Raw genomic sequence first — 17,566 nt, 5'->3', positions numbered from 1 at the left:
CAGATAACATTACATCTGATTATAATTACAATACACTATTCTATTATTATGAATACAATACAATTATCTCCATATTACACATTACATATATCAAATCTCTCTCTCTCTCTCAGACCTGTGGTGAGAAACAGATTATGGATGCAGGACAGGCAGTAGATGAGGCTCAAAGTGTAAGCTTGAAGCCAGAGCAACCTAAGACAGCCTTTGAAACACCACTGGAATGATGCTTCTGCAAAGATACCAACTATAAATCGCCCTGGTTTTGTTGATGTTGTAAAGAACCTTGTGCCAATGTGCATACCTCCCAAATCTCCCAAACAGTTTACTCAATTCAATTCATGTCACAGACATATACAATGTTGCTAAAGCCTCAGTTACCATTTAAAAGATTAACAGCATTCAAACATTTCCAATGTTCATCTATACACCTCTCTATCAGCTGTGTGCTACATCAGAGGAGGAGAAGCCAGACACCAACTGCTTCCAACAGCTAGCCTGGATATCCAGACTCGCTGCTAGAAAATTTTGATTTGCTGTGCAGCTTAATCTGGGCATGAACCATTGGAGCTCATTAACTATGTCGGAAAGCTCAGGGCTACCAATCAAATCGTTCTATCTGATATGGGCGGGCCAGAGCCCTATGTATGGTGCTCTGGGGCGGACGTAACCGGATGACGACAGAGCTGGGCATGCGCTGTCAAAGTGGTGATAGTAAACAACAAATATGGATGTGAATACGTTGTTTGAAATGGCTTTGGCCTCGACACTTACCGGTCTTAGCTTTTTCTTGTACAGAAGACGGCACTCAAATATTTCCTTGGCAAGAAATATGTATTTTCTGTTTTGCGACCAACCACGGCAAAAGTTTAATTTACCAGTTACCCCCGCTGCTCACTAGACAAATGGGGCTTAATACGTCACCTTGTTCATTGCTCTGATTGGTCGTAGTGTGATTCAATTGCGTGCAGTGGTATTTGAAATGCATGCGTAGATGCCGCCCCTTGAGTTGGGAAGGTCTATTGCTCAACAACAGACCCTTCATCATTCTTGATATGGGTCTGGATTTCCATCTAGGGTTATATACTCTGTAACCTTCTCTGTTGTGTGTGGGATAGTGATGTATAATTCACCAATGACCTTTATTCTAGTAGCTTCCTCGATAGGACAGCAGGTCACCTGGTGAACCGCAACCAGGGGCGCCGTAATGGAGTGAAAAGTTAGGACGATTCTAAGGGCCCGTGACTGGCAGGGGCCCAAAAATATTAGAATTTAAGGATTTAAAAAAAAAATCAATACTTAATCTGTAATCAATACTCTCCATTAATAAAACATTGTATCTAACGTGAAACAAATAAAATAAAAAAAACTCTGTACACCCCCCTGTATTTAGAAGTAATGGTTTGGTCCGCTTTTCAAACAGCTCCACATCTAGTGTTGCCACCCGTCCCGTTTTTCCCAGAATTGTTCTCTCTTTTCACCAGCACAATTTGTCTAGTTTTTTTTTGGGGGGGGGGAATGCCAAAATCTCATTTGATTTCCTTCGTTCACTAGTTTAGGCCGTTTCACACGGGCCGAGGCGTTTGTTGCGCCAACTAATTCTCAATGGAGAGGCGAGCGGGGCCGGGCAGAGACAAGCGGCCAGGGGCGGTCTCAACGATCTCGGGGCCCGTTTCAAGTTCAAGACCCAGTGTGGGGGGGCCCCACTTTTTTTTTTTAAAATAAATAATGCTTGCTCCCCGCGGGAAAAAAAATATTGTGGAAACCATTTGGTTCATAGACGGATTATGAGATAATGGGCCCAGAGGGTGGATAGCTACTTTTTTATGAACAGTAAAGAATTCACACATAGAAAGCTTATTACTGCATGTGTGAGGGGGCCTTCAAGGCCCCTCATGAAGCCCCTAAGACAGAGCTAATACGTAATGCTTTTGTTTTGCACTTGCTTTTCTATTTTTCACCTACTAGTTGAGGGGCCATGATGATTTATTTCCTTATTTTAGGCGATTCCTTTTTTTAGACCCGGTTATTGACATGAATGACTGAGCTCTTTGACAATGCGACATTTAAAGTTATTATCAGTATTTCTGGCATAGGGCCCCCCTGAGCCCCTGGGACTGGTTGCATGCAATTTTCTTCTCAAAGTGCACCAGATTGATAGCCTGGAAATCCAGACCCTGATATCTTGAACGATAGAGGGTCTGGCCACGATCAATATAATTTCCAACTCAAGGGGCGGCTCCTACTCGTGCATTTCAAATGCCACTGCACGCAGTTGGATAGCACTACAACCAATCAGAGCGACGTATTAAGCCCCGTTCGTTTAGCGAACAGCTGTTAAACTGTTAAATTAAACGTTTGCCGTTGTCGGTCGGCAAAACAGAACATTCCACTTACTTGCTAATGAAAGATTTGAGTGCCGTCTTCCAAATCGTTAAGGGTCGAGGCCAAAGCAGTCTCAAACTCACACAACATATCCGCAGCGATCTTTGATGTTTACTATCACGGCTTCGACGTCGCATGCACGTCACTGTCGTCATCCGGTTACGTCCTCCCCAGAGTACCATATAAAGGGCTCTGGCGCGCCCATATTAGATAGAACCAATTGAAACCATAGCCAGATTTCTGGTTTTCTTGATAAAGCTTCAACGGAGCGTGTCCAGACCAACACGCGCAGCAAATTTAATTTGCCAGCGCCTAGTGGCAGGTCTGGGAATGCCAGGCTACCAGATTGATGAATTTTACTTTAAAAGGTTGCATGTTTTCCTTCCGGGGGAGTGCTCCCCCGGATCCCCCTACAAGGTCCAGGGTTCCCACCTCAGTCTCCTTATATATCCTACTGTAAAAAGCACTGTAGGTGTTTATGGTTATTATAGGTCATTACACTGAACTGGTAGCCTAATAATGGCCGAGCCCTCCGCCCCAAACATCAAGTGTCCCTTTTTTTCCTAAATCCAAGGTGGCAACCCTATCCGCATCCCGTGCCACTATCGAGAGTGATTAACGGGGGATGATTGAATCATGTCTCAACGACAAAAGTCAGTATATCAAAAGCGAAAAGAGAGGAAAGAAAGAAAGATAGATTAATTAAAGGGCGACAGTATGTCTTTTTGATATTCATGTAGATGACGCAATTTGTTAATTTATAGAGTTATATTACGTACATTGACACCACAATTGATGTTGAGATTTTTTTCATTTGAGAATTGAAAAAATAAAATGTGATTTTCACCATAAGAGATGGCCTGTAGCAGATTTGTTTTCCAGAATATTAGCCTTACTAATGAATAGAGTTATAGGTAGTTTAGGTGTCTCGCCTGTATGAATAGAGTTATAGGTAGTTTAGGTATCTTAAGCTTCAATGGGTCTGTTGGGTTCTGGACGTTCCGTTACAGAACATTGCATTTGCTTGGTGTGGCCTGGTTGGGGGCCCAGAGTGATATCTTTTCATGGGGCCCAAAATCTCTGGCGGCGCCCCTGACCGCAACACCCAAGTTAATGGTGATGTCTGTCTGTGTATGTGCACACGTGTTCGTGTGTGTGTGTGTGTGCGTGCGTGCGTGCGTGCGTGCGTGCGTGCGTGTGAAGGTCAGGGCTTTGATGTAGCATCCTCCTCTGCACTAGGACCCATGGAGTTTTGAGTCTTGGTGTGTTGCAGGCCCCCATAATATTGCTGCTAAAAACAGCCCCAAAAGAAAACAATGCAAAGAATCCACTGATTTAATTGTGTGTAAAAATAACAGAAACAAGTAAGTGAAGATAAAAAATAGAATGTGTCATCATAACCCATACCAAACCCCATAATAACAAGTATTATGCTTAGTTGTATGCAAGGTCAAGTTGTTTAATACATGTACTAAAAATGTCTAAAGGTGCAGTGGAACTAGCATCTTTCTTTCTTTCAGATGTGAGTGCATGTCACAGTGGACATGGGTAAATCATTCAGTAATGGCTGGAAGACATGATTACACTACGGACATCATGTGACATGCTTTGTTATGATTTTTTAAATTATTGTTATTTTTAACTTGGGGAAATAATTACAGAGAGATAAATTGGTTTTACACTCACAGTAACCTCAACCACAATGCACCAAATACATCAAAGTCAATGTGCTCGGGTCCCTAGGTGGCTCATAAAGCCTGCTCAGATAATGTGCCTAATACTTTCTTACAGACAGACCACAGGTGGTGAGGATGGGTACCAAGGTTTCTGCCGAGCTTACAGTCAGCACAGGAACCCCCCAGGGCTGCTGCCTCAGCCCAAAACTCTTTACACTGTACACACATGACTGCGTCTCCCCCCAGGACAATAACAACGTAATCATTAAATACGCGGACGACACGACCATCCTTGGCCTCATCAGAGGGAGGGATGAGTCTTCTTACAGGGAGCTAGTCCACAAAGTCACCATCTATGGAGAGGACAACGACCTAGTACTAAATATAGACAAAACAAGGGAGGTAATTGTGGATTTCCGGAGGAAAGCCCCCCCTCTGCAGCCGCTCACCATCAAGGGGACAACAGTGGAGCGGGCTGACAGCTACAAGCTGCCTACTGGGGTGGTAGGATGGCCTAGAGGAAAAGTTGGCCGACCAGTAACCATGAGGTCGCTGGTTCGATCCCCGGCACCGGACAGGAGGGTGTTAGTTGTAAAACTAGCAGAGGCTGGTATTGCGTCTACGGTGCCCACCATCTCTACCATTGTGTCCTTGAGCAAGACACTTAACCCCAAACTGCTCCAGGGGTGCTGTACTGCGGCTGACCCTGCGCTCTGACCGCCTCCGAAGTGTGGTAACTTGAGAGGGGATATGCGAAAAGACGAATTTCAATGTGCCTCGTGTACAACTGACAAATAAAGATAACTTAACTTAACTTAACTTAACAAGTTCCTTGGTCTCCACATCACGGATAACCTGAGCTGGGCCCAAAACACTGCTAAAACAGTGAAGAAAGCACAGCAGCGGCTATATTTCATCAGGCTGCTGAAGAAGACTGGAATTCAAGGTCAGCCCCTCACACAGGCCTACAGAGGACTTGTTGAAAGCCTCCTCTCCAATGCCATCACAGTGTGGTTCGGAAATACCACACTGTCCGAGAGGAAGTCACTTCAACGGGTCATAAAGACTGCAGAGAGAATCACTGGATCCAACCTCCCCTCCATGGACACACTGTACACACAGCGCTGCATGGGGAAAGCACAGTGCATCCTCAGGGACAAACATCACCCAGCTCATGCTCTGTTCAGGTGGGAGAACTCTGGCTATAACCTGCGACATCGCCGGCCAGAGAGCATCTCCACCCACAAGGCCCGCTACCACAACAGCTTTTACCCTGCTGCTGTGAGACTGGTAGCACAAGACATTAAGATGGGAGGAAAGTACTTCACCCCACACCTCGGACTAAATGAACAGTAGTCGACCTCATAATATATAAGTGTACATTATTAACCTTATTAACCTCAAATAATGCAATTATTTAACATAATGTGAACATTTTGAGTGCAATAACCTTATGTGTCTCTTCTCATTTCAGTGTTTAGTGCTCTACACCTCGTAGTACAATTTAAGTGTGCAATATTAATTCTATTCTATTGTATTATAATTTGTTTTAAGAGAAAATAGCTATTTTCTACTTTTTTACGATTTCTTATTTATTTTTTGAATGTTCCTGTTATAATGTTATTTATATATATAACATTGTTTTTATTGAAGCTGACTCAGGGAGATTCGCACAAGAATCCCAATGCACTTGTACTTGTACCTGTGCAAATGGCAATAAATATATTCTATTCTATTCTACTACATCTCTATGTTGTCAGAGCCAGTGCAGCCTCCTAGCACTGTGTGTGATGATAAGTAGATGTTTCCTATCGTCCCTCCACACACACACACACACACACACACAGGCCACGTGCAGTGGAAATTATAGCTTCTCAGTGATGGCGTCTATTCTACAATACATCAGTGTGTGTTAATAACAGTGCTGAGCCGTGATGAATGCCGGTTGAAACTTCCTGTCGGTGTTCCAACACAAGGAAATGCTAAGTAGCTCCCCCTCCTCATGTACTCTCCCTCCCACACACACACACACACACACACACACACACACACACACACTAACACTCCATGGGTCAACTCCGTAGGCAATGCTTTAAAGAAGGTAACACTCCCAAGAAGCTACAATATGGTACAAGGTCGCTGAGACATCACAATATGGAAGGTCACAGTGACCTTTGACTTTATGTGTGCATATTGAACAGGTGGTTGAAACTCCGCAGTGGTTAAACTTCTCCTCCTGCTGCAATGATGTCAAACTGTACACCAGGATGTGACATATCTGTTTGATCAGAGCACACCTGACATGTTGGTTTGAGGCTACATACTACATCGATATGTGAAGATTTTCTCTATTAGAATTTTCTAATGTCCAAGGATGGACGTAGTTTGTGGAAATATGCCAAGCAAAGCTAAGCTAACATAGCACTACTATAGGTTACAATGAGTCACAATAAAGCCACAGGAGACAATCAGGAGTGTGTCAGCTGTTTTCAGCTGTGATCCCAACCATGGAGAGAGAATCACTAAGCTAATGATACTATTTCATTTACTTGGTGACATTTTTATTTGCAATGGTGACTTTGTTCTGCTTGACAATAAGGATTAAGCATAGGGCAAGCTATATGGCTGTGCATTGTTGTCCTGCGGACAGATGAGTTCTAAAAATAGATTTAGATAAACAAGATAATACTTCGATATTGGTATTCGTGCCTATCTCTAATTGAAAAAATATGAATACATATGTATACAGGGAGGAGGTACAGAGACTGTGGAAGTTATTATGCATATTATGCTGACACCACACAAACCAAGGAGTTGCCGCCCCTCTGCATCAACGGAGTAGGAAGAGGGTGCTGGAAGATTTTTCCACCTCATGCTACATCAGCAGAGCTACAGACATCATAACAGAGCCCTCTCACCCCACCTAGCAACTCTTTGAGCTGTTGCCTTCTGGCAGACGCTACAGAGCTGCCAAAACAATAACCACCACATTCAGACACTTTCTTTTCCACATCAGCACACTAAAAATAAACACAAATATTTTTTCATCCGAGTAAGACATTTTCCTTGATGTCATACTGTTCAGAATAATACGATGACTCGAATTTCCCACATCTGTCATTAATACCTCACCTTACCTGTGTGTTTGTGTGTGTGTGTGTGTGTGTGTGTGTGTGTGCGTGTGTGTGCGTGTGTGTGTGTGTTTGTTTGTGTGTGTGTGTGTGTGTGTGTGTGTGTATGTGTGTAGGTCTGGCCAGGGCCAAGTCTGTCCCCAGTCATACCTACTCTAACGAGGTGGTGACTCTGTGGTACCGGCCTCCAGATGTCCTGTTGGGCTCCACAGACTACTCCACCTGCCTGGACATGTGGTGAGTCATCCCCCTACACTCTCACCATGCACTCTACGTAGCATTTATCCTTGATTTATTAAGGTCATCTCATTTAAATGTAGTTGATTTGTCTTAGAGACGCACCGATACACTGTTTTTCTATACGATCCAATTCCGATATCTGGGTTTTTGGATAAACATTAATCCAGCGATGTACTGCTTTAAAATTTACCTCAACCTTTATATAAACCTTTTCAGAGTTACTTTTATTTTGAAGCTCATTAAGTTAGTGTGTGAATGAGTATGATTGCTGTATGTTTGAGGTGGTGGTCGGAGGGGCCGTTGGCGCTGAATGGCAGCCACGCTTCCGTCAGTCTGCCCCAGGGCAGCTGTGGCTACTCTCGTAGTTTACCACCACCGGTATGACTGTGTGTGAACGAATTGAACCAGGAACCCTGTAAAGCGTCTTTGAGTGCCTAGGCAATAAAGCGCTATATAAAACCTATCGATTATTAATTATTATTATTATTATTAGTATTGAGGTTTGAATGGAAGTCCTGATCATGTGCTGTTCTCTGGTCCAGGGGAGTGGGCTGCATTTTCATTGAGATGATCCAGGGAGTGGCTGCCTTTCCTGGGATGAAGGACATCCAGGATCAGCTGGAGAGGATATTCCTGGTGAGTGAGTGATGCTCAGTGTGTGGGGTGGCTACTGTTTTTTCAGACGTGTGTGTGTGTGTGTGTGTGTGTGTGTGTGTGTGTGTGTGTGTGTGTGTGTGTGTGTGTGTGCGTGTGTGCGTGCGTGCGTGCGTGCGTGCGTGCGTGCGTGCGTGCGTGCGTGCGTGCGTGCGTGCGTGCGTGCGTGCGTGTGTGTGTGTTCCAATGGCAGCTACTCAATGTTTGTGTTTTTTTCTGGCTGACTCATAATCTATCGTTTGAAAAAAATCTCATGTCCATACAGTCAAATGAATTAAAAGTGTATATGGTCAAATTGAAGATGTGTGTCATTAGGGATGGGAATCGAGAACCGGTTCTTGTTCAGAACCGGTGCCTAGTCAACCAATTCCTTGGAATCGTTAACATGCCTGCTTAACGGTTCTGCTTAACGGTTCCGCTCGTTGCAAATGCGTCATGACTTGACACTCGCGCTGCTTTGTTTTGGTTCAGAATGCAGCAAACATGGCGTCGAGGCAGAAGCGCTCTAAATGTTGGTTGTAATTCAAGCGAAAAGGTGACAATATGGCCACTTGCAATAATTGTAAAGTTTCCATTTCGTCAAACGACACGCGCACAAGCAAGCGCGCGGACTGCGACCTGACGGTTAAACGTTTAAACGTCCGCTGTCTTACTAGTCGGCACCAGAATTGCCCATCACTTGGATTTGAACATAAAATGTGTGAGAGTTAACGTGTGTGTAGGCCTAGCTGTGGGCAAGTGAAAGGGGGAGATACATAAAAAGGCGAGAGGAGCATAAAGCAAAGCAAAAAGGATTTCTTGACCGCTGCCAAAGGCCCGCTGTTTACTCTCGTTCATCAGCTGTTATATTGCTGCCTTTACACACGGTGGTGGAGACGAACCCAAACAACACACAGCGGGACTCGGCTCCGGTGATAAGAAAACGTTTAACAAGACACTTTATAAAGACACACTTAAAATAACAATCTTTGCCCATACAAAAAGCTCTGCCTTGGATTACGTTATGCAGCGATCGATGTATAAAACCATCCGCTACATGTGTCTGATGACGGGCCATTATATTAATAATAAACAGCGCGCTGCAAACAAGAACAGCTTACATTGTAAAGCTGAGATGGAGCGGTGACTCCTCGTCGCTGGCGTAGAATAAGCAAAGCGATACATTCTCTTTTAGCCTTTATGGCGTATTTATTCTCTTCTTGAATAGCCTACATGACTGACTACTGTGCAGTCAGTTCAACAACAACGTAAAACGTAAAGAAAGGGTTCCTTCACTTGAACGTAGTGACATCATCACGTTGCCCTTTCAGAGTAAGGGCGCAATCATATAATAACACTTAGCATACATTAAAGATCTCGTATCCTTCCTGAGAGGGCAAACATAATGATTTTTCTGCATAACAATGGTTAATTTGCCAAAGTTGATAGCTGGTCTTATCTTTTCAAAAGACGTGTTTGTATATTTTTTCTGTCAGTTGAATTCAGTTTCAAGGTGCAAATGAGCACTGTTAATATTCCAAAAGGCACAAGCTCTTCCTTGACGGTTTTAAGTCTGTGTTTTTAGTTTGTAGTTTGTAATGGCATTTGGGCCTAAAAGCCAAACATACAGTGCCTTGCAAAAGTATTCATACCCCTTGATATTTTCGACATTTAGTCACGTTATAACCACACACGTACATTTATTTTATTGGGATTTTATGTGATAGACCAACACAAAGTGGCGCATAATTGTGAATTGGAATGAAAATGAAACATGGTTTTACATTTTTTTTATAAATAAAAAACTGAAAAGTGTGGCGTGCAAAAGTATTCAGCCCCCTGAGTCAATGCTTTGTAGAACCACCTATCGCTGCTATTACAGCTGCAAATCTATTTGGGGTATGTCTCCACTAGCTTTGCCCATCTACAGACTGACATTTTTGCCCATTCTTCTTTAAAAAATAGCTTGAGCTTCAGATTTAGCATCAGATTGGATGGAGAGCGTCTGTGAACAGCAATTTCCAAGTCTTTCCAGAGATTCTCAATTGTATTGAGGTCTGGAATTTGACTGGACCATTCTAACACATGACTATGCTTCGATTTAAACCATTCCTTAGTAGATCTGGCTGTATTTTTAGGCTAGTTGTCCCTCTGGAAGGTGAACCTCCACCCCAGTCTCAAGTCTTTTGTAGACTCAAACAGGTTTTCTGTCCTGTATTTGGCTCCATTCATCTTCCCATCAACTCTAAACAGCTTCACTCTTCCCTGCTGAAGAAAAGCATCCTCATAGCATGATGCTGCCACCACCATGTTTCACTGTGAGGATGGTGTGTATAGGGTGATGTGCAGTGTTAGTTTCCGCCACACATTGCATTTTGCATTCAGGCCAAAAACTTCAAGTTTGGTCTCATCTGAATATGCTGTGTCCCCCGCATGGCTTGTGGCAAGTGTTGGAGGAAGGTGCTCTGGTCAGATGAGACCAACATTGAAGTTTTTGGCCTTTACGCAAAGCGTAATGTGTGGCAGAAAACTAACACTGCACATCACCCTATACACACCATCCTCACAGTGAAACATGGTGGTGGCAGCATCATGCTGTTGGGATCCTGTTCTTCAGCAGGGACAGGGAAGCTGGTCAGAGTTGATGGGAAGATGGATGGAGTCAAATACAGGGCAGAAAAACCTGTTAGAGTCTGCAAAAGACTTGATACTGGGGTGGAGGTTCACCTTCCAGAAGGTTAAATACCCTAAACATACAGCCAGATCTACTATGGAATGGTTTAAATCAAAGCATAGTCATGTGTTAGAATGGCCCAGTCTAAGTCCAGACCTCAATACAATTGAGAATATCTGGAAAGACTTGAAAATTGCTGTTGACAGATGCTCTTCATCCAATCTGATGCTGAATCTGAAGCTTGAGCTATTTTGCAAAGAAGAATGGGCAAAAATATCAGTCTCTAGATGGGCAAAGCTGGCGGAGACATAACCCAATAGACTTGCAGCTGTTATTGCAGCGATAGGTGGTTCTACAACGTATTGACTCAGGGAGGCTGAATACTTATGCACGCCACGCTTTTCAGTTTTTTATTTCTAAAAAAAATGTTAAACCATATTTCATTTTCATTCCACTTCACAATGATGCACCACTGTGTGTTGGTCTCTCACATGAAATCCCAATAAAATAAATGTACGTGTGTGGTTTTAATGTGACAAAATGTGCAAAATTCCAAGGGGTATGAATACTTTTGCAAGGCACTTTACATGTTTTTGTCTGGACCAATTAATGTGAAAATTGACAATTTCCTAATCCTAAAGTAGGCCTACTCTTGATAATCTTTCAAGGCACACACTAGACCAGTGGTTCTCAAAGTATGGGGAATAGAGACATGACAGGTGGGGCGCAACGAACGGGAGGAAAATATGTCCAGATCCGTGGCACATAGTTTATTTTATTTCATTTAATAAATATTTGTTTTACCGTTTCCCAGCGTGAGTTGGAGGAGTGAAGAAGAGCCCCTGCTATTTCCCTTCTTCAATTAACACTTACAAAACTTGATAACGTAGATAGAACAGAAGCCGATATCATCGGCTCAGCGCGCGGGCCAGACGCAATCGCTAATAAAGAGTGTGGCGCGAAATGCGCAATGGACAGACTGTGTATTCACCAAACTAAACAAAGTTTTGACAGAGGTTGTGATTGGGGTCAATTTCATCAAAACCCGACCGATGAAAGCGTGACTGTTCTCCACACTTTGTGAGGAGATAGGAGCTGATCACACACTCACACACACACACACTCACACGCGCACTGATCATACAGCTGGGCTCACAATGAGGCAACGTGTTGTAGCGCTTATTTGAGTTCAGGGCGGAGATTCGGCTCTTTTCTTCATATACTGCATATACAAGTGTTGTAGGCCTACCTTCAACTGTCTTGAGTTTAAGAAATACTCCTTTAACTCAGCCTCAGTCTAGTCTGCTGCAGACGATGTGCATCGGGATTGGAGTTGGCACCGTGCGCATCAACAGTCATTCAAGCAGCGGTAGTAATCACACAACCGGACGGTGTAGAAAGTCCCGTCAGTTAAAAATAGTTATCCAGTTTTCAAATCCATGTTAAAATCGGCAGGATATAGAACAAGTTAGCTTAAAAAAAGTTGCTAATGGTGTCAAATGTGTTGTGTTCAGGTCGGCTCGGTAATATTAGGCAAATGTCTATAAAAGGTCATCATGATGTGTTCAAATTGCAATTAAAGCAATTATACAAGTTCTCTTTCAACAAAATAATAGAAAAGTAATGACACAGATGCTTATATTTTCTCTATTTTTGAATTGTATTACTTGATTTTATTTCATTACATTTTAACTTTTAAGCCTGACCTATTTTGTTACTCTTTTCTTGACGCAATCGGGGAATGGTGGGGCTTGAAAATATTCCCACCTCCAAAGTGGGGAATGACAAAAAAAGTTTGAGAACCACCGCACTAGACACACTTCTGATCAGATATTAAAGAGAGTTAATACAAAGAAAATAATTTGTACTACTAATTCTCTCACCCAATGAGAATCGATAGAAGAATCGATAAGGAATCGGATCGATAAGCAGAATCGGAATCGGAATCGTTTAATTCTTGTCAATTCCCATCCCTATGTGTCATACATCGTCATGTGAAATATACTTATCGTAGTTCTGTGGGAAAAATGCATCATGGAGCGTGTTTCCTGCATGGCGTGTTGATCCTTAATAATCCCATTAAACCAAGCAAAGTATTCCACCATCTCTCTCATCTTGGGGCACAAATCATTTATTTGCAAGAAACCCACCTGCGGGCCGCCTAAAATGAAGAACAGATGGGTACGACATATACTGTATCTGACTCCTCATTTCTAGAGGTGCAGCTATCTTACTACATAAGTCTGTGCCATTTGTCGAAAACCATCTCTGATCATCCTCCACCATCTCTTACAGCTTTTTATGCTATTAAGCTTTTTCTTATATACACCGTGTTCCAAATTATTATGCAAATTGGATTGAAGTGTCATAAACTTTAAATATTTAGTTTTTCAATTAAACTCGTGTATGATATTGTGTCCCAGGATGCCTTGGATCATTGAAATTAATCTCATACACTTGTGATAATTAGTTTGCCAGGTGAGCCGGAACATATCAAAAATACGATCCAGTCTGTCCATGGCTGATGCGGAAATACTAATACACGCCTTCGTATCTTCTCGGCTTGACTATTGTAACGTACTACTGTCTGGGTTGCCCAGGACAAGTACTCGAAGCTTACAAAAGGTACAAAATGCTGCGGCGAGGCTTTTGACTAGAACTAGAAAATATGACCACAACACCCCCGTTCATGCGTCCCTCCACTGGCTCCCGGTCCATGTCAGATCTGACTTAAAGGTGCTGCTATTGACCTATAAGGCATTAAATGGGCTTGCTCCTTCATATTTGTCTGACCTAGTTGTACGGTATGACCCATCACGGGCACTACGGTTTACGACTGCAGAGCTCCTGTCTGTCCCCAGAGTGAAGAAAACTGCCGGCAGCAGGGCTTTCTCGCATCGAGCTCCTTCGTTATGGAACACACTCCCGATAGAGATCAGACAATCTGAGTCTACCGAGGTGTTCAAGTCTAAACTTAAGACTTATCTCTTGAATTAACCTTTGGTTAGCGTTACTAGTAACTGCCTGAGTGCAGACCATGGGACGCACAGTGCGGTGTATGGGTCTGGCTTGTTCCCTTTCCACTACCTCCCCTTTGGCGCGCTCCCTCCTCTCTCCCCCTTTCCCCTCGGGGAAGGGGCACCCGTCGGGCCCGCATGAGTCGGGCCCGGTGGCCGGTGGACCTCTGGTACTCCGTGCTGACCGCGTTACGCGTGCGTAAGCTTTGACGATGTCGCTCTAGCGGGGGATTGGGGCTGGGTAGCCACTGGGGTTTGGGTGGGCTGGGACGTGTCAGTGCCTGACCATGGGATGCCCGGTGCGGGGGTTGGGTCTGGCATGTTCCCTTTCCACTACCTCCCCTTTGGCGCTCTCCCTCCTCTCTCCCCCTTTCCCCTCTGGGAAAAGGGGGAGAGAGGATACTTGCTTGTTCAATCTTTAAATCTTTAAATTCATTTTTGCTTCGCTGGTGAAACGAGACGTGTGGATCCGGCTCCCCCTCTGGCAGCATCTGAAGTCCTCCTGCATCCACACTATTCGCGCTCTACTTTAGCATTATGTAAACATCTGGTCAATGACCAAAATCCTTCGTGATTTTCTCTACTTATGACATCTATTGCAGCATGTCCGTCCTGGGAGAGGGATCCCTTACTTTGTCAACTCTCCTTGAGATTTCTTCAAACATTTTTTTAATCCCGGTAAAGGGTTTTTTACTGGGAGTTTTTTCTCAGCCGAGCTAAGGGTGTAAGGGCAGGGTGTCATATTGTATCATATTGTATGGAATGTAAAGACCACTGAGGCAAATGTCAATTTGTGATATTGGGCTATACAAATAAAACTGATTTGATTTGATTTGAAGAGCCCAGGGCTGGATCGGTATCCATCTGAGTTTTATAAGAAATTCTGGCATAAATTGGCCCCTCTTCTATTAGATAAGTTTAATCATTCTTTTACAACAGAACTATTTCCCCAGACTCTTACTCAAGCCTCTATTTCTATTTTATTAAAAAAGGATCTGTCTGCGTCTGTCTAATGTTGACTTTAAAATATTGTCTAAAATTGTAGCTCTACGTTTGAAGTCTGTCCTCCATTCAATCATTTCACCAGATCAGACTGGGTTTATCCAAAATAGACACCCCTTTTCCAACCTTACATTTCTTTTTAACACAATTTATAACCGCTCTCCTTCTGTCAGTCAGGAAGCTATGATATCTTTTGACGAGGAGAAAGTTGAGTGGGACTACCTCTTTTATACTCTGGGAAAGTTTGGCTGTAAAGACAACTTTATTTCTTGGATTAAGTCGCTTTACTCATCACCACTAGCCTCGATCAACACTAATGACATCTATCCTGATTATTTTTGTCTCTTTCGTTCCACTAGGCACGGTTGCCCTTTAAGCCCCTATTATTTGCAATTGCAATGGAGCCCCTTTTATTATCGATACAATCTAATCCTTGTATTACTGGCATACATATATACAGTGTCCAACTGAAGACCTCTCTCTATGCTGATGATTCGCTTTTGTATATTTCTAATAGGGCTGTCAAACGATTAAAATTTTTAATCAGATTAATCACAGGATTCTGTGGATTAATCACGATTAATCACGATTAATTCTACCATTCGAAATAGGCCCAAAAAAAAAAAAAAATCTGTATATTGATAAAGGACAGAATATATACATTTAAATGTAGTTTTTTATTAATTGAACATCCAAATGATGGCGTAAATACTGCAAATAAATTATAATCAACTAAAACATATGCTACCACACCATACTTCAATTTGGCTCTCTCTATTCCTATGTATTTGAGCAAATATAGCATAGGCTATTATAATAATGGCATTGGTGAATCCATGGTTTTGCATTCCTGAATACAACCTGATTGCTGTTTGTGCGTGTGTGTGTGTGTGTGTGTGTGTGTGTGTGTGTGTGTGTAAAGGCCCCAAAGTTCATAAGTTAGTGTTTGATATTTCTTACAGTGTGTTAAGATGTTTTATTCAGTGTGGATAACTGTCAGTTAGGGCCGTGACGTCAGTCGGCCGGAGAGTCTGTTTAGTAAGTTTCCTTTCTCTTCTCCCTCGGTCAGATGTGCATGTTGCCGCAGTAATCGATCATTCCACATGTGAAACGTGTTTATTTGAGTTTATGTGAATCACCCGTGTGTGAGTAAGTAGCCTACATGCAGTCCCGATCGCTGTTATGAGTTAGTTAGGCTATAGTTTATGCATGTTATTAACGGCCACGATTCGCGGGTCGCAACAGCTGTTATAACGTCTCCTCACGAGTCACGAGCGGAGTTTAAGCCTGTGTTTCTTTTCCTGCGATCTATGCTGCTGTGTCTGTGAAAGAAGGAAAATAAAGAGCGGATAAACCATACTCCTACTCTCCTTGTCTCATGCTTATAGTCTGATGTTTTTGGCCATAAGTGGTGTTCTGGCCGACACCTCTGAAGTGAAACCTGTGATACAAGCAGATCAGCGCGCTACCGGTACATCCACTAGTTTCCTTCGCTGCAGTGTGTGTGTGTTTGTGTGTAGCCGACGTTATGTTGATGTCACGTATTAATCACACACACCTCTGAAAACTGCAGACGTTTGTTTCCTCCCGTGAACGGAGCAGAATGTTTCTCCTGTTGCTTCCGAGAGCAATTGCCAGCCGCGACACAGACGTGGCCGTTAGCAGCAGTATAGGTCCGTGGTTAGCCTACTAGTTTAAAACACAGACTAGCTGCTGCTATGTTTGGCCGCGCGCAGCTACTGATCCTGGGTCAGCCACAACGTTAGAGTGACTGTAGTGTAGAGCGGGTGGGATGCACGGGGCGGATCATTCTGCACATGCGTTAAATGCGTTAAAAAAATTAACGCCGTTAATTCCAGAAATTAATCACCCTGCGTTAACGCGTTAATTTTTACAGCCCTAATTTCTAATTTGCCGGTGAGCTAAATGACGGGTTGTAGACTGGGAGGTCTTTCTTAAATTATTAGGCCCTCTTATTTTATTTATTTTTTAATATCTTTTTACTCTATCTAGAATGTTTGGAGTGATATGGTAGGTGTCGACTGGCCTGATGTGTACACAACACTATAAATATACAGATGGGCCAAACTGAGCTGTTCCTTTTTTGCCTCCAAATCCCACTCTATGTTTTGTGTTGGTGTAGATTCAGCTGTCAGGGCTAAAAGAAACAGATGAATATGGAAATGTGGAGATTTGCGGCTTGGCAAGGCAATGTGTGATCTCTGAACAAGCCAACCTGTCAGAGTGAGCCTGAGGTTGACATTTCCATCCATCCATGTCCATGCTCTGTAGCCCTGTGTGTGTGTGTGTGTGTGTGTGTGTGTGTGTGTGTGTGTGTGTGTGTGTGTGTGTGTGTGTGTGTGTGTGTGTGTGTGTGTGTGTGTGTGTGTGTGTGTGTGCATGCATGCATGCTGCGCTGTCAGCCAGGCCAGACACATGTGAAGGGCATCATCAATGAATTATGCAGTCAGAAGAATGTTAAAGGCCATGGTGTTTGAAGCTGGGAAAAGAAAGGTCAGCTTCCATCACAGTTGGTTTAGAACTAAATACATACTGGAAAGAAACCAGGAAGTGCCTGTGACGGTCACATACACTCACCGGCCACTTTATTAGGTGCAGCGGTTCGATTTCTTGTTAACATAATGTGGATTGAAAAAGTATTCATACCCCTTGAACTTTACCACATTTTGTCACATTACAACCACACACGTAGGAGAGAACGGGGTAATCTGAACCACTTTTTTTTTCTTTTTTTTTCAGAAATATTTTTATTTCAGTTTAAACAACATAAAATACAGTCCGTCACATTCA

The 17,566-nt window shown here is 43.1% G+C and overlaps 1 protein-coding gene across 1 annotated transcript in view; it reads left to right on the top strand.

Annotated features, from left to right (window-relative positions):
• The window catches only part of cdk14 (cyclin dependent kinase 14), a 287,659-nt gene that overhangs the window by 162,206 nt on the left and 107,887 nt on the right, over positions 1-17,566 (top strand). Inside the window, exons 9-10 of the mRNA XM_080039284.1 lie at positions 7,306-7,426; positions 7,972-8,065. Of these exons, the coding sequence (XP_079895410.1) occupies positions 7,306-7,426; positions 7,972-8,065 (215 nt within the window). The remainder of the gene's footprint in view (positions 1-7,305; positions 7,427-7,971; positions 8,066-17,566) is intronic.

This window comes from Ammodytes marinus (genome assembly GCF_949987685.1).
Source record: "Ammodytes marinus genome assembly, chromosome: 13".
Taxonomy (NCBI): Eukaryota; Metazoa; Chordata; class Actinopteri; order Uranoscopiformes; family Ammodytidae; genus Ammodytes; species Ammodytes marinus.
This window is presented reverse-complemented; position numbering and strand designations above follow the sequence as displayed.